This window comes from Rhineura floridana, chromosome 8 (genome assembly GCF_030035675.1).
Source record: "Rhineura floridana isolate rRhiFlo1 chromosome 8, rRhiFlo1.hap2, whole genome shotgun sequence".
Lineage (NCBI taxonomy): Eukaryota > Metazoa > Chordata > Lepidosauria > Squamata > Rhineuridae > Rhineura > Rhineura floridana.
Genome location: NC_084487.1, coordinates 128,644,688 through 128,669,880, shown reverse-complemented (window position 1 = coordinate 128,669,880; position 25,193 = coordinate 128,644,688). Strand labels below are relative to the sequence as shown.

General features: G+C 42.2%; 1 protein-coding gene across 2 annotated transcripts in view; it reads left to right on the top strand.

Annotated features, from left to right (window-relative positions):
- The first annotated feature begins 10,927 nt into the window (after positions 1 to 10,927).
- Positions 10,928 to 25,193, top strand: part of LOC133363192 (zinc finger CCCH-type antiviral protein 1-like) — a 48,804-nt gene continuing 34,538 nt past the window's right edge. The window contains exons 1-2 of one of the 2 annotated variants that reach the window (XM_061582477.1): positions 10,928 to 11,447; positions 18,669 to 18,801. In XM_061582477.1, the coding sequence (XP_061438461.1) occupies positions 11,167 to 11,447; positions 18,669 to 18,801 (414 nt within the window). In that variant the 5' untranslated portion in view covers positions 10,928 to 11,166. Of the gene's footprint in view, positions 11,448 to 12,751; positions 13,115 to 18,668; positions 18,802 to 25,193 lie in introns of those variants that run through there. The other variant, XM_061582476.1, reaches the window with a different exon arrangement.

Sequence of the window (25,193 nt, the reverse complement as noted above, 5' to 3'; positions counted from 1 at the left end):
GAGGGATGCTAAAAACAACAAAAAAGCTTTCTTCAGGTACGCCCATAGTAAAAGACAGAGAAAGGAAATGGTGGCACAGCTACTCAGTGAGGATGGCAAAATGATAACAGATGACAAAGAAAAGGCAGAAGTGCTCAATTCCTGCTTTGGCTCAGTCTTCTCCCAAAAAAGGGCCTATGACCCTCTCGGAAAACATGAAGTAGAAAGGTCAGGATTGGAGCTTGAGATTGATAGACAAATGGTCAAGGAATACCTAATCACTTTGAATGAGTTCAAATTGGCAGGGCCTGATAAACTGCATCCTAGAGTATTGAAGTACTGGCTGAAGAACTCTCAGAACTGCTGTCTATTATCTTTAGGAAATCATGGAGGACTGGTGAAGTGCCGGATGACTAATGTTGTCCCTATCTTCAAAAAGGGCAAGAAGGAGGAACCGGGGAACTACAGACCAGTGAGCCTAACATCAATTCCTGGAAAAATTCTGGAGCAGATTATAAAGCAGTCAATCTGTAAGCACCTTGAAAACAATGCAGTGATTACTAGGAGGCAACATGGATTTATGAAGAAGAAATCCTGCCAAACTAATCTCATCTCATTTTTTGATCGGATAACCTCCCTTGTAGACTGTGGGAATGCTGTGGACATAACATATCTCGACTTCAGCAAAGCTTTTGACAAAGTGCCCCATGATATTCTGATTAGCAAGCTAGCTAAATGTGGGCTGGATGGAACAACTATTAGATGGATCCACAGTTGGCTCCAGAATCGTACTCAAACAGTGCTTATCAATGGTTCTCAAACTGGGCGGAAGTAACGAGTGGGGTACCACAGGGCTTGGTCCTGGGGCCAGTGCTCTTTAACATTTTTATTAATGACTTGGATGAGGAGGTACAAAGTATGCTTATCAAATTTGCAGATGATACAAAATTGGGGGGCATAGCTAATACCGTGGAAGACAGAAAGAAAATTCAAAGGCTGGAGCATTGGGCTGAAAACAACAGAATGCAATTCAACAGGGATAAATGCAAAGTTCTACACTTAGGAAAAAGAAACCAAATGTACAGTTATAAGATGGGGGATACTTGGCTCAGCAGTATGACATGTGAGAAGGCTCTTGGAATTGTCGTTGATCACAAGCTGAATATGAGCCAACAGTGCAATGTGGCTACAAAAAAGGCAAATGCTATATTAGGCTGCATTAACAGAAGTATAGTTTCCAAACTGCGTGAAGTACTAGTTCCCCTCTATTCAGCAGTGGTTAGGCCTCATCTTGAATTCTGCGTCCAGTTCTGGTCTCCGCACTTCAAGAAGGATGCAGACAAACTGGAACGGGTTCAGAGGAGGGCAACAAAGATGGTCAGGGGACTGGAAATAAAGCCCTATGAGGAGAGACTGAAAGAACTGGGCATGTTTAGCCTGGAGAAGAGAAGACTGAGGGGAGATATGATAGCACTCTTCAAGTACAAGAAAGGTTGTCACACAGAGGAGGGCTGGGATCTCTTCTCAATCGTCCTAGAGTGCAGGACACGGAATAATGGGCTCAAGCTGCAGGAAGCCAGATTTCGACTGGACATCAGGAAAAACTTCCTGTTAGAGCCATACTACAATGGAACCAATTACCTAGAGAGGTAGTGGGCTCTCCGACACTGGAGGCATTCAAGAGGCAGCTGGACAGCCATGTGTCGGGAATGCTTTGATTTGGATTCCTGCATTGAGCAGGGGGTTGGACTCGATGGCCTTGTAGGCCCCTTCCAACTCTACTATTCTATGATTTATGATTTTTTAGAATTAATTCTGACACAGCTCCAGTTCCTAATTCATTTATATGTATCTTGGCATAGGGGCAACATGATTGGTTTTGTGCTAAAACAAAGTTTTGGTCTTCACAAGTGTCAGACAGGGGACAGTCTCCCAATGGTGTAACAGTGTCATTTGGGGTGCCCCAAACCTTATTCTGGGGTGTCAAATGCCCAGTTCCTTATTTATAAGTGTGGTCTGAGGACATCTTGTGTTAAAACTGTGGGAGTTGTGCTACTGCCTTGGAGGTTATGATGGAAGATATGATATGAAGGAATCAAACTGCATCAGCTATCAGCATGCATTGAAGATCAGGGCTTAATCTGAGCTAAGGCCCAGGTCCCAAACTTACTTTCTTAACTCAGAACTGTGTGAAGACTGTTTTGGGGTTGCAGTGTCCTTTCACAATCACCCTTCTGCTTGGAGTTGGAATGATCTGGCCAAGTTCATATGGACTTCATTGGATGGTTACTGGAACTTTCCGGCGCCAGGTTAAGACCTGGCTATGCTCCCAGGCATTTTAAGCGTTTAATGTTATAATTTTAAATTTTCTACTTTCTTTTGTTGCTGCTTGTGTTCATTGTTTGTAGGCTGATTTTATTGTGATATTTTGTATTTTAACTTTTTTGTACACCGCCCAGAGAGCTACTCGCTATGGGCGGTTTGTAAATGAAACAAACAAATAAATAAATAAATAAACTATAAAATAAACCCATGTCTTAAATCTGCACATTCCTTTTCCAGAATCCATCTTGCCAAAAGTAGCTAATGTGGTTTGGTTCCTTCACTTCGTAACTTCTAAGGCACAAAAGGTTTTGCTTTTCATAGAATCGTAGAATAGTAGAGTTGGAAGGGGCCTACAAGGCCATCGAGTCCAACCCCCTGTTTAATGCAGGAATCCAAGTTAAAGCATACCCAACAGGTGGCTGTCCAGCTGTCTCTTGAATGCCTTTAGTATTGGAGAGCCCACCACCTCCATAAGTAATTGGTTCCATTGTCGTACCGCTTTAACAGTTGGGAAGTTTTTCCTGATGTTCAGTCGAAATCTGGCTTCCTGTAACTTGAGCCTATTATTCTGTGTCCTGCACTATGGGATGATCAAAAACTAATCCTGGCCCTCCTCTGTGTGACAACTTTTCAAGTACTTGAAGAGTACTATCAAATCTCTTCTCAGCATGCCCAAGGTCTCTCCTCATAGGGCACTGTTTCCAATCCGCTGATCATTCCAGTTGCCCTCCTCTGAATCTTTTCAAGTTGGTCTTCATCCTTGTGAAAGTGCGGTGTCCAACATTGGACTCAGTACTCAAGATGAGGCCCAACCAGTGCCGAATAGAGGTGTCACAGGAGCCCAACTGGGCTAACCCCTGCTAAGCTCAATGCTGGGAGGCCCTATTCACCAACACTCAAAAGACACAGAATTGATGCTTTGATTATTTATTTATTTATTAAATTTTTATACCGCCCCACTAGCATAGCTCTCTGGGCGGTGAACAACAAGCAATACAAATACATACAATAAAATCGAATAATACCATACAGCAAAAGTACAGAGAATGAAAGATCTAAAAACAATTACAACACACTTTAAAACTGAATTAAGTTAGATTAAAAACTCTAGAGAAGAGGAAGGTTTTAACCTGGCGCCAAAAAGTCAGCAGCGACGGCGCCAAGTGCACCTCATCGGGGAGACTGTTCCACAATTCGGGGGCCACCACTGAGAAGGCCCTAGTTCTTGTTACCACCCTCCGAGCTTCACTTTGGGTCGGAGCTCAGAGGAGGGCCTTCGATGTAGAATGCAGTGTACGGGCAGGTTCATATTGGGAGAGGCGTTCCAACAGGTATTGTGGTCCCGTGCCGTATAAGGCTTTATAGGTCAAAAACAGCACTTTGAATCTGGCTCGGAAGCAAATTGGAAGCCAGTGCAAGGATCGCTTGGTCCTCGTTATCAATCTGGCAGCCGCGTTTTGCACGAGCTGTAGCTTCCGAACTGTCTTCAGAGGCAGCCCTACGTAGACCGCATTGCAGTAATCCAATCGCGAGGTTACCAGAGCATGTACCACTGATGTGAGGTCCTCCCTGCTCAGATAGAGACGTAGCTGGGCTACCAACCGAAGATGGTAGAACGTATTCCGTGCCACCGAGGCTACTTGAGCCTCCAGTGACAAGGAAGGATCTAACAGAACACCCAGACTACGAACCCGCTCCTTTAGGGGCAGTGTAACCCCGTCCAGGACAGGGTATATATCCACCGTCTGATCAGAGAAACCCTGCACCAGCAGCATCTCAGTCTTGTCTGGATTGAGCTTCAGTTTGCTAGCTCTCATCCAGTCCATTATCGAGGCCAGGCAACGGTTCAGCACATTGACAGCCTCACCTGAGGAGGATGAAAAGGAGAAGTAGAGTTGCGTGTCATCAGCATCCTGATGACAACACACTCCAAAACTCCTGATGACCGCACCCAACGGCTTCATGTAGATGTTGAAAAGCATGGGAGACAAAACCGACCCCTGCGGGACTCCACATTGGAGAGCCCACAGTGTTGAGCAATGTTCCCCAAGCACTACCTTCTGGAGACGACCCGCCAAGTAGGAGCGGAACCACTGCCAAACAGTACCACCAACTCCCAACTCCGCAAGCCTCTCCAGAAGGATACCATGGTCGATGGTATCAAAAGCCGCTGAGAGATCAAGGAGAATCAACAGAGTTACACTCCCTCTGTCCCTCTCCCAACATAGGTCATCATACAGGGCGACCAAGGCTGTCTCGGTGCCGAAACCGGGCCTAAAACCCGATTGAAATGGATCTAGATAATCGGTTTCATCCAATAGTGCCTGGAGCTGGCCGGCAACCACTCGCTCCAAGATCTTGCCCAGGAATGGAACATGCGCTACTGGTCTGTAGCTGTTGAAATTATCTGGGTCCAAGGAAGGTTTTTTCAGAAGTGGTCTCACTGCCACCTCTTTCAGACGGCCAGGGACCACTCCCTCTCATAAAGAGGCGTTTATCACCTCCCTGGCCCAACTAGCTGTTCCATCCCTGCTAGTTTTTATTAGCCAAGGGGGGCAAGGATCCAGTATCGAGGTGGTTGCACGTACCTGTCCAAGCACCTTGTCCACGTCCTCGAGCTGAACGAACTGAAACTCATCCAATAAAACATGACAGGACTGTGCTCTGGACACCTCATTAGGATCAACTGCTATAAACTGGGAGTCTAGGTCCTGACGGATGCATGAGATCTTATTTTGAAGGTGTCCAGCAAACTCCTCACAGCAGGCCACCGATGACTGTATCATGTCCTGAGGGCCAGAATGAAGTAGCCCTTGAACAACTCTAAAAAGCTCCGCTGGGCGGCAAAGAGATGACTTAATAGTGGCGGCAAAATGTTGTTTTTTTGCCGCCCTCACCGCCTCTAAATACAGTTTGGTGGAAACACTTACCAACTCATAGTTGCATCCATCAGGAGTTCGCCTCCACTTCTGCTCGAGCTGTCTCCTATCTTGTTTCATCGCTCTCAGCTCCGGAGTATACCACGGAGCTGTATGAGCTCTACACAGGAGAGGGCGCGCAGGAGCAATCGTGTCAACAGCCCTGGTCATCTCCGCGTTCCACAGTTCGACCAGGGCTTCGACAGGAGCGCCAGTCTTATCAGCCGGAAAAGCTTTATTGTCAAGCAACTGCTTGGGAGGTTGCTCAGAGGTAAAAATCTCAGTGCAAGCCCCCCAACATGCTGCACACTTCATCTTATATACTTTTTCAAAGTTACATGATTACACAATTATCACATGACGATAGATAACCGTATGTCACTGGACTTCCCAGGAGGATCCCTACGCCTGTGCAGCCTCTGAGACGAGCTCTCGTCTTGGATGAAACTTTTCCAGTTTAAATTCAGTCAGAAGGCTCTTTTCTGACTGGGAATAATTTCTTCCGGTTAAAGAAGAAACGTGAGATTTCCTACATAGCTTTGTTTTGATTGTTGGAGTCTGGAATTCGTCAGAATTGTCTGTCTTCCAGCAGCTCAGACAGAGCGAGGATTTTTATGCTAGCTCAGCTGGATAAGTGACCCGTTCTTTTATACGGATTAACAGGCAAACATCCTCCTGTCTACATTCATCATTTTCTTATCTATACAGCTAAAGAGATTTGTCAAAGTAACAGCAATTGAGATAACCTAGGTGAGGTAAGACTTTCCTTTTTTTATTCACGGAACTAAGGGGGAAGAAAATATAAATAGCGTATCTTTTTTTTTATTGCAAAAAGCTGACATGGAAAATAGCATTCTAAAGATTAAACGGATGAGAGATTTCTGATTGAAAGAGATAAGACTGGGACTATTTTTCTTGATCTACTTTTTTTTTTCTTTTTGACGAATCTGCTCATTCTCTCTGCTACTAGCTATTTCGACGCTGTGAACTAAAGCCGTTCTTACACTTCTGGGCAGATAAGAGATAAGGGCTGTCTAGCGTGTGACGTTAGTTTGCTGGAAAGATTAACTCCTTTGTAACTGGTTAAAGAAATAAGCTGCTCTCTGTTTGGGACATTGAAAATTGAAGGAGTTTTGTTCCTTTGGTTTTAAGAATGACAATTAAGAAGATCATGGATGTACAAGAAGGGACTTTATCTCTAGACATGTTTCAGAAAATAATGAATGGGATTAACTCAATAAAACAAGAACTGAGAAATAATAGACAAGCGTGGAGAATTGAATTTCACAAAATGGGACAGGAGCTGAAAGAAACTCAGGACTCTATGAGAAAGGAGAATAAAGATAGATCTGGAAAACAAAAAAAGGATGGAAGAGAAATTAAAGGCAAGGTTCAAACTATGGAGATTGGCTTAATTATGGACATGAAAAAAGATTTGGATTTTCTGGCTGTGATGGATCCTGGAGACAAATATTATAGTTTGGAATTCAGCGCTGTCCTTGAAGGAATTGAAGAGATTGGAGATAAAGATATTATCGGTTCAAGAAAATTCTTGGACTGGAAGGATTTGATGGAACTTGAAATGGAGAAAGTTAACAGAATTAATCCCTGTTTTGTGTCAATGGAAAAACCTTCAAGAGATGTACTAGTGTATCATGTGGAAAAGAGGAACAGAGATGCGGCTTTGCAACAACACTTCAGTGATACGTTTGGATTTGATGGTAAGAAAACATCTGTGATGGAGGAAATTCCTATCAGACTTTTATTATATGACTATGACAGCAAGATTTTTGGGTGCGTAAAGATGGAAGATGGAAGATGGACCCAATATGGATAATGACAGAAGAGCGATTTAAAATTACTGGACTTAGTAGATTTGATGAGTTGGATTAATTGGCATGTTTATTTAGAAAAAAAATTGATTGACATATATCTCAAGGATTGGAAACTTCTCTTTGACTTTTTGTGGAAGATTAAAATGATATGATGTTAATGAGATTTGAAACCAACTAAGATAACCGTTGGAGGAAGGTGATTTTATAATCTATTAAGAGATAGGTTTGTTATATATTATAGATTTATAGCTGAACTATGACAAATCGGAAGTCAATATTCTTTCTTTTTTATATATATATATATTTTTCTTTCTTTTTGTATTGTACTAGTTATTGATTTGTGTTGTTTTCTTTTGTATTGTTTTGGTTTTGAAAATTGGAATAAAAATTAATTGGAAAAAAAAAAATAACCGTATGTCATTCAGTCCCATAACTACATTTCTACGAAATATGCATGTCAAGATAACTTTTTGCTTCCTTTCACATACAAATTATTCCCTTTCCCCCCTCATTTCCTTTATATCTCACTTGACAATATGTGGCAATGCAAGCAAACAGTTTGATACATTATAACCCTTAACTTTTGCCTTACTTCCTTTCTCAGCCTTATAAGAGCAGTTTCAGCAATGTGCATAACAATGTTGAGGCCTGGCCATTTTGGAGAGCTCACAAAAGCCTGAACCAATGTGTAAATTCCACGACAAAGCCCTCCTTTGAGCCAACAAAATGGCTCACCAATATCTTCTTTCTATTAACCTTACAGCATTTGACATTACCTGACTCTTTTGTGCATCTCTCATTTCTTTATCCAGGCGCTGGGTTATACAAACACAACATTTAAACCCGACATAGATTCCCAATATCAATTCTCCTAAAAACACCAATACTGTGATTATTTTCTGTATTAAGGCTGAGAACCATGACCCTAATCCAAAGGACCAGTCTCCCAGCCAGTTCGCTCCATCTTGAGTTACTGCATGGAACACCTTAATAGAATTCTTTAATTTCGTCACATCCTTTTCAATCTGCCCACTCTGATTAATAAAAAAGCAACATGTATTTATGAGGGTGCAGACACCCCTGGTTTGTGCGGTTATTATTATGTTGTGTTTGTATAACCCAGCGCCTGGATAAAGAAATGAGAGATACACAAAAGAGACAGGTAATGTTAAATGCTGTAAGGTTAATAGAGAGAAGATATTGGGAACCTGAGTGTATGAACCTGCCACCCACGTGTCCCCATGAAACACACCTCCTTGAGAGGAGGGGGACCTTTTGCTAGAGATAAACCAGGCACTTTGCCCTGAAATGTGCCTAAACAGTATGTGTATAACCCAAGCAATGCAGGTCTGAACCAGACTAAAGCAAAGCTCCATTTTATTGAGAGAAAAGAGGAATAGTGATACAAAATCATTGGGTGTGTGGCAGCATTAATCATTAATATCCGAACCTATTCATAACTTTAAACTAAAGAAATAAAAGGTCCCTACTGCTATAAGGAATGACCAGTTGCAGAAATTACCTATCCTAGGCCCAGGAGTGTGCGGTGGAATACAGCTGAAGTGATGTGAAGGTGCTATGGCTAAAAAGCAGGAAGAAATCTCTTTGCCTCAAGGTTTGCAGGCAGACACAAAACCCTTTCTGATCTGTGGCCTGCAGTCCTGCGCTGCATTCCTTGAGAGTGTAGTTACACATGTTGGAGCTCAGAATTGTCCTCTTAGGTCTCAAACCCTCTTAAATACACTTTACCTCTTACAAATCAACATGCAACGGAGGGGTCTGGGTATGGGGTGATTTCTTGTTGTGTGTGTGTGATTCTTGCTCATCTCAGAGGAACTAAGGCTACTTTCTAATGCTTTCTTTGAACAATGGGATTGTTCTGCTGGGCATGAGGGAAATCTGCCAAAAAATGAGATAACATTTAATTCAGGGTCTTCATGTTCCTCCAAAAGTGCCAAAAGATAGCTCGTGCTTCTTGTCCTCATTTCACAGTATTTAGGATGGCATGGCACATCAGAAAACTGGAGGTGTGGGGTGGGAATTGTAGTCCAGAATACTTCAGGGCCTTGCCACCCCTTCGACTCCAAATGAACCAAAGTGGGGGTTAACCCGAGCACTCATAACAGAATCTATACTCTGACATAAAATCAAGCTATAAATGATGCTGCTTAAATTTGCCAATTCAATTGATTTGTGGCTTGCACCATTTAAGTGTTTCCTCAGGATTAAATAACTACCCACTTAGTTGATGTAACTCACTGTTTAGGGGTCTAAACTCAGACTATCTGTTCTGGCTGTTGGATACTGTGGTATGAATCACCACGACATGTTATCCCAAGCTCAACAGCAACATTCAGGATGGTAAAGCAGAACAAGGGGCTTCTCTTGATCTCCCTCCAATAGCAAGTAAGTGGGGCATAGCCTTCTTGCTCATTGGAATCAGTGGTGTTACTAGCAAGCAGAACTTTAGCTAGGAAGTTGTCCTTCAGAGCACAGAGATGAGCTCTTACTTGCAGAAAAAACACTTAGATAAAGCAAGTTAAACAAAACTGAAAAACAGAACTGGACTGAAAACAACAGAAGGAAATTTAACAGGGATAAGTGCAAAGTTCTACACCTAGGAAAAAGAAACCGAATGTGGAATACTTGACTCAGCAATATGATACAGGAAAAGGATCTTGGAATTGTTGGTCACAAACTGAATATGAGCCAACAGTGCAATGTGGTTGCCAAAAAGGCAAATGCTATTTTAGGCTGCATTCAGAGAAGTATAGTTTCCAAATTGCATGAAGTACTAGTTCAATTATAACTATGTCGGGTTTAAATGCAATTAGTATAGGTAATGTCTATGAAGGAGATTCTATTGAGTTCAATTGGAGTTACTCACAGGTGACTGGATATAGGACCACACACTAAGACTATAATCCTAAACAGGTGTTGGTTTATAAGCTTTTTTGCCTATAGTGAAATGTAATGCAAAGCAGCACAAATGAAAGGCATAGGATTATTTTTCTGACAACCAGTACTTCAAGAGAGTTGCAATTCAGTTTTCAAAAGTTTGACTGGTGGACTTCAAGATAAACATATGCACCTCTGCAACGCCCCTGGCCCCTCTTTCCTCCACTAACTCTCACAGTCACCCTCCCTGCTTCTAATTTCCAGTGTCATTTTGCCAAGGAACAGGTTATTGGGGGGACATTGCAGAGTTAAAATGCCTCTTCCAGCATAGGAGCAAACAAGCACCTGCTGACATTCTGTCCTGATGGGTGGGAAGAAAGCTTACTTTTACATTGTGGTCTCTTACTCCTGGAGCATGGGCAGGGACTGGTGGGGCTGTTGGCGGGCAGCAGTTCCTTTAGGACCTGACTGTAAATTAAAATTAATGATTATTTTTAGTAATGTAGTGCCAAATTCAGAAGTGCAGAATCTCTTCATGACAGCCACAGCCCCTCTCCTCCTCGTTTTGCTGCTTGGTTGAGAGAATCCAGACATCTCTAGGAGCCAATAAGCATGAAAACAGGGAGTGTTAGCTACTGAAAAGAGTCTTCTCAGTGGCTGACTCACTTCCTTTCACTCTGATTTGCTTCAATCAGCAAGGACAAAGAAGCATGTTAGAAGACTCTTCTCAGTGACTAACACACTCCCCTTTCATGCTCACAGGATGCTGGAGACATAGAGAGACCCTGCTCCCAAAAAAGCAAGAGGTCAAAGACCCTCTCTGGACAGCTACACCCCTGATTATTTTGGGTTTACTTATAAAGCCCTTGACCCTTTTGCACAGGCTTCACGACCCACAGGTTGGGAAATGCTGTTAGATAGGATAGCTCAAGGTTTATTTGGAGTATATAACCTTCCGTTTTTCCTTCTACAGGTTGCTCACGCATCTCTTTTGTTGCAAGAGGAACTGGAAACAAGAAACCATCTTTAACCTCCTTTAAAACAATGGGTTGACGGCAGGCTGGCTCACGAGGAATGAAATAACGACCCAATCCCTCACCGAAACCACACCCACTCCTTCCTTCCTCACTTTCGATTCTCTCTTGCCCGCTGCGGGCGGAGGTGAAGAGCTGCCGCTGTTTAGCTCTTATTCTTCTGAGCGTACGTCGACCATGTCCGACCCTGTCGTGTGCAGTTTCATCACGAAGGTCCTGTGCGCCAGCGGGGGTCGTTTGGACTATGGCTTACTCCCAGAACAGGTGGAGCTCCCCGAGCAACAGCTGCGGCAGATCCTGGAGGATGTGGGGCAGGAAAGATTCTTGATGCACAAACAAGGGAGCACCACTTGGGTCCTGGCAGTCTCCTCCATTAGGGTGTGCGTTCGGATGGAGTGTCAAGGGTGTGATCACCTTCATCTTTGCAAGCTCAACCTCGCGGGCAGATGTAAAAGCAGGTGAGGGCAAAAGAGGTCAAGGAGTGGAATGGTAGGGCCAGTGAATCGGTGGGAGTGGGCCGTGAATGGTGTGAAGACTTTTTTTGGCGGGGGGGGGGTATTCATGATTCGAGCGACACTTCATTTGATGGCCTAGGGTGGGGCTCAGTAGTTAGGCTGCCTGGAGAGTCACTGAGGTTGGCCTTCCGCAATCTATGAGATCCTCAAAGTGGTCCTTCTGTAAAAATTAATAGTTAATCCGGGGATATTGGGAAATGAACCTTATTTTAGAAAGGTTGTGTAAGATGGTAATTGCTGATACTAACGTGGCTAATGCATCACGCCAGATGATATACACGCACGTGTCCTCATGCCCTCAAGTCTCAGAACTTTAAAGGTGTTTTAACTTATTTTTTTCTGGATGGTGAAGGGAAATGTTATTTCATAGCAGTTTCATATAATTTTGCACTCTCCAGTTCTGATGTGGCTTCAGATTCATTGGTGTGCCCCCTTTCTTACAGTTTTAATTTATTTAAATGTTAAATATCTTGCAGTAATTAAAGAGAGCCAACAATAGCATAATTATGAACACAGTCTATTAAGAACGTTTAGTTCTTACTGAAATCCAAGGATACTTTGCTGCAGGCACATGCCTTTCCAGAACCTGATTAAAATGGAGGTTAATGTCCTTGACGTTAATATTTGAGCTGAAATTTCTGATACATATTCCTATCTACTCAAATAGTCGTTTCCCCTGAATAATATAGAAACTAGTCTGCCAGCAATTATTAAACCAGTTTAAAACTAACCTAACCTACCTTACAGGGTTGTTGTGAGGATAAAATGGGGAGGGGAGAACCATGTACATCACTTTGAGCTCTTTGGAGGAAAAGGTGGTCTATACATTTAATACAAATAAAATAAAATAGTTCAGCCAGTCAACCTGGATTCATTCTGACAAATCACAGCGTCTGTCTCCCCAGTGTTATGTGTTCGTATTGACAATACCACATAAAAAGTGGGAATAGACAATACCGCAGATAGATGTTTAACATGACTGCAGGATACCGGAATGAAAAAGGCAGTTTGTCCGAATGCACTCGAGTTGTCTTGTGGAGCTGTTTCAAAGCTGTTCCTTCACCCACCCTCGCTCTACAATCCAGCTCACACCAGAATCGAAACTGAAAGCAAACACAGCTGCCTGGCAACTTTACAATGCCGTGTAAACGACGGGACTAGAAAGCCATAGTAGGTAGATGTTTAAGTTGCTGTGGAGCAGCGTTTGCTTAAAGTTTCGATTCTCGAGTGAACTGGAAGAGAAAAGGCGGAGCCTAATCTGGTCAGGAAACCAAACAAACTCTTTAATACAGAGAAAGAGAGCAGAGAGTGATCATGTCTGATCCTGTTGTGTGCAGTTTCATTACAAAGATCCTTTGCTCTAAAGGGGGATCCTTAGGCTTCAAGGAGGTCTCCCTTCTCTCGGGGTTGTCCGAACACCAGTTAGGAGAGATCCTGCAGGATGCAGGGAAGGAAAAGTTTTTGGTTGACCAGCAAGGCTCCTCATGTCAGGTACTGGCTGTGTCTCCAGTGCGGCTGTGCATGGGGAAGGACTGTGGGGGATGTGAACTTCTTCATATCTGCAGGAACTACATTAAAGGCAGATGCTTCCGGCCTTCTTGTGGCAGATGGTGAGTGTAAAGGGATGAGAGCATTGTTATGGCAGACAGATGACTGTGGGATTGGACAGTGGGCTGGCATGTAACAATTCAATAGCCCCCACCCAAGGGTGAAGAGACCTTTAGAAAGGCTTACAAAAGTGGAGGCAGGCAAATGTATATTTCAATTTATTTTGCTTCTATTGTGCTGAAAGCTTAAATGTGTCTTTATTCAGAAGAAGAGGGGAGACTAGCTTCTCCCACCTTTTTGCCATACACTTCACTGAATTAGTTCACCTTAAACTTGAGAATGTTGTTGCGCAAGGCCCACAGGGTATAAATAAGAATAATCGATTTACTTGGGAAGGCCTTCTTTCAGCCTGCATCCAGGCTTGAGGTAGAGAGACACTGTTGTGCCAGTTCCAGTGCGTCTCCACCTCTCTTTTCTGAAAACGGGGGCACACAACGCTAGTCAAACCCCACCCCTTTTTACTGTAAAACCTGGTGGGAGCAGTTCGAGTGCATTTGTTTTAAAGTTCAACTTCAAAGAGAGTTTGCACCTGATCAGCCCATTGCCCCTCCAGGTGTGGCTAATGGAAATGCTTTGCTATAGGCGACTAGTGTGCTCACAGTCTTAAATGCCCTTGACCGTATGCTGGATCACGGCTTTTAAACCTGAACGGTGTCCAAATTACATTTAACATGGATAAATTCTAGAAGGGCAGCCATGTTGGTCTGTTGTAATAGCAACAACACATTATTAGTGTTTGGTATTACTACAACAACTACAAATTACAAAGAGTAATTACTTTCAAGCTGGCTGTTGTGGCGTTAGCTTGTCGGTTAGAGCCCACCTCATCAGATATATGAAGTGAAGCTGGTTGCTTTATGCCTACAGGTACGGATGTTGGAAAAATAACCAGTGTTTAGAATGGGCCCAAGAAAACACAAATGACTTTGAAATCCAGTCAGTGTAGGTGCGACTCACTCCTACTACAGCCCTGTTTGGGAACTAATTTAAATAGGCATCAAGATTTTGCACTGATCCAGAGTTTGAGGGTTAGCAGCGGCTCTGCCTGTTGTTTCAGCCACGAGCCAGGGCTCTTTAAACCATTCCTTCAAAACTGAATAGCAGAAAAATCTGCATTTTGTGCATTTGCATCTGTTCGCTGTGAAAGCATACATACAGGCCTCTCGGTCTTTTCTCCTCCCTTTCACAAGTGCAAATTGAATGTTCCTAGGCAAACCAGTTTTTTAATAAGAAAAGCTGAATTCTGCAACTTGGAGAATACTCTATTCCAAATCACTGAAATTTTTACTGAGTTCACTCTGGCTTCTCAGATTTCACCAGGCATTTCCAAGTATGTCTTCACAACTGTGAAGTGCTGAACATATGTCTTTTGTCTCTGTGTCTCTCTCTGTTCCAAAAATAAAATAAAAGATGAGGTTTGCAACAGTGGCGGCTGCAGCCCACTGGACCTGGCAGGGCTGATCTGGGAGTGTGATCAACAAGGTCAGGAGGGAGTGGCCAGGTTTTGGTTTTCTCCCCATCCTCCTTTGCAAACATAATGCTTAAGCATTCCTGTTTTGCATATAGCACCTAACTAACTGTAAATATCTTGCTTTGATTCAGAAGGGATTCTAGGATAACAGTTATTGCCTAAAGATCTCCAGAGTTTCTTTGTTTAAAAATAAAACCAGTCCTCTAAACTGTTATGTTCCTGTTGCTCAGATAAAAAGTTACGGCATGTGGGGAAAAACAAGAAGCCAAAATGTTGGAAAATGGAGTCTTTCACACCATATGCTCTGTTCTGAATACTATAGCAGGACATTCCACAAGTTCCTCCAATATTCCACTGGTGTGGGGACTCAGATATGCACACAAAGTATATTTAAGTCTCTGTTTTTTGTAAAAGCAGGGATTTGCTGAACTCAAAATTTCTTTTCCTTTTGATCAACCATATTTACACAGGTTCCACCTCCCCACTCAAAGTGAAATTGGGGCTGGAAGTGTGCAACAACCCCATGGATGCCCTGCTAACTGGATTACCAATGCCCAAATATCTGTGTTGTCAACTACTCTCCTGATCTCTTGTCCCCCAGCCCTCATCAAGACACAGTCCTGGGTTGAAAAAGAAAATAAACCTCTGGTCTTCAAAGTGCTCCAAACATTTTGTTTTAATTACAATAATAAGTTATTGCTCTTATCCCTATGGGGTTAATTATCTTGCATAAGCCTATATCAAATTTGCGGATACTTTAAATAAATAAAAATAAATTTCAAAAGGTCCAGTCCAGCCCAGTCCATTCTTGTGGCAGTTTGCCACCAAGAATCTGCTCTTCCCCTCCCCTGACAATAAAAATGGTCTAGTTTGGGTCCAGCCCCTGAAAAAAAACAGATTCTCCCCTCTCATGATGCCAGCCAAACATGGGTAGGGGAAGTTTGCTACCAAGAATCTCCTCTTTGCTCACCCTGATAATGAAAAGGCCCAGATTTCCCACACACACAAACCTTACGATGCCAGTCAAACATTTCTGGGGCAGTTTGCCATCAAGAATATCCTCTTTCCCTGGATAATAAAAAAAACCCTAGTTTGGCCCATGAAGAAACCAGATTTACCCCCACCCCCCTTATGATGCCAGCCAAACAGTTTTAGGGGCATTTTGCCACCAAGAAGAATCTCCTTTCCCTTCCCAATCCCCTACAACAAATAGGGCCCAGTCCAGCCTATGAAGAAACGAAAACTGTCTTTAAGAGTAGTTTACCACCATTCCTCTCACTGCTGTGTGTCTGTATATCTGAGCATGCTCAGAACCAATGTGTGATTCTGATACAGGCTAAGACTACCAAGTGGGTACTCTTGAAGCAGTCTAGACTCCTCCCTAATTTGCTATAGTGCCTATGTTAGATGGGCTTCTTAACAACAGATGGAGTAGAAGCCTTCTAAGAGGGCTGATAAGCAGGCAGACTAAGGCGAGGGACCTCTTTGTCTTAGCTACACATTTGGATTAGTATTGGCTGAGTAGTGCAGGGAGCTGATTGGCCAGAGAGCAGTAGATTGACAGTAATGGTTGCAGAGCTTCTCTGAGTTCAAAGAGAAATATAAAATGTGTTTGGAACAAGCAAGAGCATGTGGTTTTGAGATTCGGGGGATTTTTTTGAAAAAATGGCTTGACATTCTCATTGAGAGGGCTGTGCCCTAATGGACCATCCTCTGCTGGTTGGCATGGAACTGAATTCATTGCCCACTACCACATTCTATACGTGTTCTTTTTCTGTACTCCTCCAGAATTACATATGCCACAAGAGAAGTCTTGTTCCACAAGGACTCCTTGTAAATTCTGTATGAATTACAATTCAGATATTACTTATTAAATTCCTATCTTGCCCTTCTTCCCAGAAGAAGCCCAGGGGAGCAAACAAAGGACAGAACACTAAAAAGGTCTTAAAACGTCTTTTAAAAAATATTTGAGAACATCTTTTAAAGCAAATTTGCCCTCAAAAATTGTTGTCTAACAACAGCCTCAAGGTAAGTGCTGGAGAAAGATTTCCAGTTCCTTGGCACCAGCCTCCAATCTGCCGCTCTCAGCATCACGTGGTATTCCAAATAGAGTTTCAAATTCCTGTGTGCTTCCAGCATGAAATCTTTAGGTATCTGAGTGATCAGGTGCCTAAAGTTTTTTCCACTTGTGTTTCTTTTACCATGAGCACAATTCAAAAGCATGAACTCTACATAAGCATGCACAGCCAATTTTATTGAATTTTATCCCAGATCATCTGAGGAAGAGAACATTGTTGATATAGGATTGGCTTGCTTTTAAAGCCTTTTCATTTGCTGCCTATACAGCCAGTCCTCGAGGGAATGATTTCAGAAGTTTACTTATATGGACTTGGATTGCTGGCATCTAAGCAATAGCGTGTCTTCCATTGTTCTTGGTTAATGGATTGTAATCTGCAATTGGATCCTAAGATCAGTCAAAACAAATGACCATGATTTCTCCTTTTCTTAATTTAAGAGTTTGAGAAGACAAATAGTAGCCTGAGTAGGGGTGAGAGGAGAAGGCAGAGATATCCATGTATCTAAACCAGGTGTGGGTAACCTGTGGCCTTCCAGAAGTTGTTGGGACTCCCAACTCCCATCAGCCCCAGCAAGCATGGCAGTGTCCAGGGATGATAGGAACAGGAATCCAACAACATTTGGAGAGCCACAGATTGCCCCATCTGATTTAAACAGTCAAGTTGTAGCACTGTTATAATAAGCGGTTTGTGGATAAAGTACAGATAATTCAATATATTTTTAAGTCTAAGATTTTTGTTGTTGTTTTTAGCCATCACATCACTGATATCTTGGGTTGTGCTTCTAAATTACCTTCTTAGTTAAGACTTTGACCTCTGGATAAACACTGAGCCGAATTTGTTACTAGGAACAAATATTCAGCTTGTTTGGGCATTGAATCTGATTCAGTAGTTGATTCTAAAACAGTGAAATCAGTGGGTTGGAATCTGCCATAAATAATGTTAGGTGGAGACACTGAAACTGTACCTTGAGCTGAAATCTTATAATATCAGAGCTGGGTGGAAGGTATTCTGTCAGATTACTAATTTACTAGTTGCCTATCAGTATTTATTTTATTTTATTCCTACATTTATATCCCACCTTTCCTCCAAGGAGCTCAAGGTGGAATACCATAGTTCTTCCTGTCCCAGTTTTATCCTCACAACAACCCTGTGAGGTAGGTTAGGCTGAGAGACAATAACTGGCCCAAGGTCACCCAGTGAGCTTCATGGCCAAGTGGGGATTCAAACCCTGGTCTCCCAGGTCCCAGGCTGACAATTTAACCACTACACCACACTGGCTGGTGCCTGTTGTGTGTACCTAGGAAGAGGGCTTGTAGCTTGGAGCAACCCTATGGAATGCTGCCAGTGAGGATATGGCTGTGCAGCGTGGCAGTGGTAAGAGAGCAGGCTTCCCCTCATGACATCAGCATACCCAAGTTCCAGTTTACTTTCCTCTGCAGTAGCAAATGGCAACTATTCACATACATGAGGCAATTTAAAGAGACTCACTCGAGGATAAAGCGCAGGCAAGAGCTAAGTTTGCTCCTTGGCAGTAATGAACTTAGGCATTTTGATGATCAAGCCTACCCTTGCCTTCAAACATTTTACCCCTTCACCTCCATAGCCCCGTCCTGGTGGTCTGTTTCTTGATCACTTAAGAGCAAGGCTGAAGAACCTGTGAGCTGTTAGGTGCTTTTTTAAAAAAAACGATCAGCCCTGGCTATTGACCATGCTTGTTGGGACTAATGGGAGTTGGTCCAGTAACATCTGGAGGCCCAGGGTTCTTCAGTCCTTGCTGTAGAGTGTGACAGGATTTGGGAAATGTTTTTAGTAGAATGAATACAATATATAAAACATTGCATTGCTCCAAGGAACACAGGATAGTGTACAAACTCAGGATTTGTAGCACACTGGGGAAAAAGAAGGCGCCTTGGAATATACAGGCTTTCACTTCACATGCACTATTATAACGCCAGGTACTTTTGATAGTTTGACTGTGATTTTTCTCTCCTTTTCCTGTTATCCTAGGGCGTGTAAATATCATCATGACGTTTTCTCAGAGGCTAACCGAAAAATCCTGAAGAATCATGAACTCTCTGGCCTCAATGAGAATGAACTGCATGTTCTCCTTCTCCAAAATGACCCTTTTCTCTTGCCTGATGTAAGTTATGCATCACTTAGATTTTGGTTGGTCACTTAAGGAGAAGACGTAATCAACAGGATACATTTCAGTGTTGTCTGAGGTGATAAAAGAGAGTGGATGATGACAACAAAATTGTCATAGAAATTCTTATCAAGTTGTTGCAAGTTATTTGGCCTTGAGGCCAAAGTAGATGAGACAGGGTTAGCCACACTTGTTTTAATATGCATCTGTCCCACAAATGTATAAAGCAGGTGGGGATCCTAGCTTCCACAATGTAAGGTATGTATGTGTAATCTGGTCAAAAGTGGCTAATACAGGTCACACAATACTTGGTTCAAACGTAAGAAGAGCCTGCTGGATCAGGCCAGTAGCCTGTCTAGTCCAGCGTCTGGTTCCCACAGTGGAGGCAGATCATAGCCATTGTGGCTAATAGTTGTTGAAAGCCCTATCCTCCATGATTTTGTCTAATCCTCTTTTAAATGTAAAGAAAGAATCAGGAATTCGAATATTATGCACCAACACGTTATGGGAAATTGAGAAACAAGTTAAGAACAAACACTGCAAATGCTAATAAAATCTTAGAAGACTAAACAGAAAAAACGTGTAGTAATGGATAACAAAGTCTGAAAGACTAAAAAAAAGCATGATAAAATAATAAACAAATTTATACAGTACTGATTGACAAAATCTTGACAATTCAGAAATTCGGAAACTATGAAAAACATATTTCAACAGGGAGTCTTCTTCAGTGGTCAAACAATATAGATTAAACAGGAATACCATCTCACAAGCATCTAAACAGTTGTACAAAAAGAAATAATGCCAACTGGAGCTGTGAGGAATAATATCTATTAACCTCTTGAATGCCACATCCAGACATATATATGTTAATTCAGTTATGTGGGCATTCTCAAACTTTCCTTCTAGTTGTGACAAATACATTAAAATTATTTGGCTATTAGGTCTTCCAAAGTATCTGAATGTCATCAGGCTTTTATCTGCCTAAAGTTGGGACTTTTTTCCTTGGCTGTTCAGTTAGTTTTGTGGTGCTTTAATCCTCTTTTAAAGGCATCTAAGTTGTTGGCCATCCCTGCCTCTTGTGGGAATGAATTCCATAGTTTTATTGTGTGCTGTGTTAAGAAGTCCTTTCTTTCATCCTGAATCTTCCAATATTCAGCTTCATTGCATGTCCAGAGTTTTAGTTTTATGGGAGATGGAGAGAAACTTCTCTCTATCCACTTTCTCTACACCATGTGCAATTGTATACACTTCTATCATGTCTCGTGTTACTCACCTGTTCTCTGAACTAAAACACCCCAAATGTTGTAACTTTTCCTCATAGGAGAATCTCTCCACCTCCTTAACAATTTTGGTTGCCTTTTCTGAATCTTTTCCAGCTTTAATCTCCAGGGCTGTGGAGTCGGAAGCAATTTTGGGTGGAGTTGGAGTCGGTAGAAATGTACCGACTCTGACTTCAAAATAAATTTTGATTGACAATTTTTAAAAAATATAAATTCAAAACGTCAAAGAAGCTTCCCATGAAGTCAGCTGTAGTTGAGCATTTCACCATAACTCAAGATGGAAAATATTTTGTGTGTCAGTGTACCCAGATGAAGACAAATGCTGTGATGCCAAGACCAGCGCATATTGAGGCAGCGATAAAAATGCTCCTACGAGAGCTTCCAATTTAAAAAGACATTTACAGCCCTTTCCAGGGCTGTGGAGTTGGAAGCAATTTTGGGTGGTCAGAGTCAAACAGTAGAAAAATGGAGGAGTTGGAGTCGAAGGTTTGGCGTACCGACTCCACAGCCCTGTTAATCTCTGTGTCTCTAAGATCATAAGAAAAAAAAATGACATGGACCAAATAATCAAACATAGGCTATTTTATCATAATTTGTGGAAATAAATAATTTGCAGCACTAACACAGCAAACAGTAAAAACCTCCAATTTTTTCAGTCCCCTTCAAAGAGGGTACAGTATATACACATGTGTATATAGAGATGTGCTAGAATTCCGCCCAATTTAGATTTAGTACCAAATTTTCCATTAATGCACATATTCTCAACAGTTGAGGATCAGATTTTAATGTAGCAAATTTCCACTGCTATTTTTGAAAAGGGACTTTAAAAAAAAAATCCACCTCCTAATATACAGTAGGGCCCTGCTTACCGGCGTTCCGCTAATGTGGCGGCTTTCATTTTCAATTTTAAAGCCGATTTTGCCACTAGAATCCTCAGACACAACATTCCCCATAGGAAGAAGGGAATTCCAAATGGAAGATTGGCATGTTGGAGAGAATAGCTCAGCTTAGTCTTCCTGCAAATGTGCTTCTTGTATCAATCTTTATTGATACAGTCATAGACCAAAAGACATTTATAAATAAAACTACATACATTTATAATAAAAGGTTACAAAGTTGCAGTCATGTTAAAAACAGTAAAACAATAAAACAACAAGGAAAACAGTTACAGCTGGGTGGCGGAAGCTTCTGAAGGGATAGATGCCTTCCGAATTGATTGAGCCGCGAAAATATATTTAGCAACTGACAAGACAGTATCCTTATTAGCTGCTGACAAGAGATGTAAAAGTAAACAGTTAAGCGGTTTGTAGGGGTATTTATTTATGATGGGGGTTATGAATTTGGAGCGAATATCGTCATATAGGGCACACTCAAAGATGACATGAAAGAGAGTTTCTATGGCGCTGACACCACAAAGGCATAATCGGTTTGCATACGGGATACGTTTAAATCTCCCTTCAAGTAAGGCAGAGATAAGACAGTTAAATCTAGCCTTTGTAAAGGCTAGACGATATTTGGGGATCGTAAGAGTTTCCAGATAAGGGGCACTGAGCATAGGCACAAAGCTCAGACCAAAGTGAATAGGAGAACAGGTCGAGGTGGCTGCAGTTATGGAGCGTTGGAAGTCCATATCGTTAATACGAGTCCGGATAGAATGTTTAACTGTCTCTGGAGCGAGGGACATCAGATGTTCAATTGAGAGGCCAATACTTGCAAGGTAATTTGTAAATGTACGGGCCCATTTCGAGGTAAAAGAGTCTTCCCAGAGTAAAGGGAGATAGCCAGTAGATTTTTCATAAGACATTTTAAACCAGAAATTTAGGGCGGCCAACCACGCTTGAGACTCAAGTGAGACTAGACCAGATTCTAACCTAAGGACCGCCGCAGGAACGCACCTGGGAACGCCAAAAATTTGTCTGAGAAACAAGGAGAGAACTGCCTCCGCAGAAGGGTTGAAGGCGCCAATCCATAAAGGTACCCCGTAGAGAAGTTGAGAAATAGTTTTGGATCTAAAAACCTTTAGGGCTGCCGGAATGTATTGTCCTCCTTTAGTGAAGAAGAACCTTCGAATACCACTGGCTGAGTTGCGAGCAGTAGAAATAGCCCCACGGATATGGGGAGTCCAGGACAGAGAGGAATGAAAAAGTATACCAAGGTATTTGAAATGAGAAACCTGTTCTATTTTATGGGTATTAATTGTCCATGCGTGAGCAGGAGAGTGCTTGGCAAAAGCTAAGATCTTAGTTTTGGAAAAGTTTATAGATAGTTTGTTATCATGACAGAAACTCATAAAAGCTTTAGTTAGGCGTTTGAGTCCTACTTTAGAAACAGAAAGGAGAACAGCGTCATCTGCATACAATAACAAGGGACAATGCAGGTTTGCTAACTTAGGGGGGTGGAAGTCCGGGGATTGACAATAAAGGGACAGATCATTCATGAAAAAATTAAATAAAAGTGGGGCTAGTATGCAGCCTTGTCTAACTCCTTTTGTTGTAGTAATGGGGTTTGTGAGATGACCTTCACGACTACATCTAACACGAAAGGATGTGTGGTGGTGCAGACGGCTAATTAAGAAGAGGAGTCTCTTGTCGATCGTAGATTTTGCGAGTTTCGCCCATAGTATCTCCCTAGGGATGGAATCAAAAGCCGATTTCAAGTCGACAAAGGCAACAAACAGGCCGTTACCCCAGCGGTTCTTGTATTTTTCAGCTAAGTGATTTAAAATCACACAGTGTTCTATCCCAGACCTACCTTTCCGGAAAGCTGCCTGCTCCCTCCCAAGGATATTATCCTCCTCCAACCAAGATGAGAGTCTCTCTTTTAAGTAGCAGGCATATAGTTTGCCAATAATGGAAAGGAGGCTAATTGGGCGGTAATTTGCTGGGTCCTCTTTGTTCCCTTTTTTAAATATAGGGATAACTATGGATTCAAGCCAAGACTCAGGGAAGCATCCAGAATTATTGATCAGAGTAAAGAAATTTGCTAGAAGAGGGGCCCACCAAGCTTGGTGCGCCTTCAACATTTCAGAAAGTATATTATCAGGTCCAGGAGCTTTGCCGGATTTCAAGCTAGCAATCAAATCAATAATTTCTTTTTGGGTTACAGGTGGCCAAGTGGGAAGATTTGTTAAATTATCAATAAAGGAAACAGCATTTACAGTCTCGTTGTTTGCAGAAAAATATTTCTCCCAGAGGTATGGGGAAATGTGGCAAGGGGCCGGATTTAGTGGGCTCATAGAACCAGAAACCAGCTCCCAAAAACACTTCGAATGATTTGATCTGGAAGCTTGAATTAAGGCTTCCCAATCTTCGTGCATCACCTGCCTTTTTTTGATGACTATCATATGCTTGTAGTATTTTTTGATAATAAAATACTCAGGGGGGAGGGTGGTTAAATTTTGGTGTCGATATTGATGGTATAGCCGTCTCAGCTGTTTCTTAGCATCAAGACAGTCCTTATCAAACCATCTGGGAAAACCAGTGGTAGGAGGAGCCCTGAAGGAAGAAGATGGTGGAATAATAGAGGCTTTAAGTTTTGTAATTAAGGAGTTATACACTATTGACGCTAAATATGAATCAGAAGCATGCATGATCTCCCTCTGTAAGGATAGGGCAGAGGGGGAAGTGAGAAATAAGGCCACATTAGAGGCTACTGTGGGAGTCCAAAATGTCCTTTTATGGGTGGGGTGGATTAGATTTGCCATTGGTTTATGGGTAAGGAGCAAGCGACCGCGTTCTGGTAGATAAAAGGAAAAGGTAAGGGGAAGGTGATCACTATCCTGTCTGGAGCCGACAGAAAAGTCCAAAATAAACCTGAACAGGGAATGCGAGATCAAGGCGTAATCGATGACACTGCACCTGAGGCCAGAAATGTAGGTAAATTCCGCACATGAATCTATCTGCTTATGACCGTTCAACATTATTAGGCTGTGTCTAGCAAGGAATCGGTATAAACATATTCCACCATAATTTATCTTGGGGTCCTTGGAAGTCCTAGCATAGCCTGGGAGGTATGGGGCGGTGTCCTCGCCCCCCCAGAGGTTTGAAGCAAATAGCGCATCATTGTGGGGGCCAGACCTGGCGTTGAAATCACCCATAACAATGAGAGGCGCTTTGGGGAATTTAGCCTCGAGTGATGTTAGATAATTGGTAAGAACGTCCCAGTCACGGTCAATTTGTGCCCGAGAGGCATGAGGGGGAATATAAACATTTACTAACAGAAGAGAAAATGTGCTAAAAGATAATAAAACAGCCTGTGCAATGTTTTTACAAGGGGTTAAACTTATAGAGCGAGCTGTTACAGAAGTAGAAATGAGTGTGGCTAGGCCTCCTTTGGGTCTGCCTTTGGAACTGGGTTGGGAATAGGTCGCTGGTAAACATGAACAAGAGAAACCATCCACTATTAATTTAAGGGTACACCACGTCTCCTGTAAGAAAATTAGGTCAAATTTGTTCAGAAAAGTAATAAAGTCAGGAATTTTTTGTTTGGCATTCCACCCTGCAATGTTCCAGGAGAGAAGGTGGAATGTAAAATTAGGTGAGAGAACAGAAACCTGGCATGCATTAATAGTTGAATTCGTAGGATTAGAAATTTCCTTTGCTGTATAAGATTTGCAGAGTGAGTGCTGTGATGTCCTGAAATGAGGGTTTACCATTTTTTCAGGAGATTCACAGGTTAGAATCGGGTTTTTAGAATTTAATAAGGGTTGTCAAGTCAGTTCAGGAACCTCATGTACTATCACATCACATATTGTGCTAGGTCTACAAACATTTGAGTAACTATGTGGCAGTACCTTTAAGGGAACTTTCAGAGGAGAAACTTGAATGCTGGATGGTGAGTTCAGTTCATAGTCCTCCAAGTATCTGGAACATGTCCTTTTTGCCCTTAGATTGTTTAACAGGTTCTGCATTTTGTTTATGACCTCACTTTGTTCATTCTCAGTGAATGTATGGAAACTATTTAATAGTTCCTCCTCTCCCTCACAAGCAAAGTCAAATGCAAGATCTTGATTTTCCTTACTGTTTACCAGAGAAGAAGGTGACTGTAATGGAACAAAAATAGGAGCTGGTGGTGGGGAGGAGCTTACTTCATCCAAAATAATAAGATCAG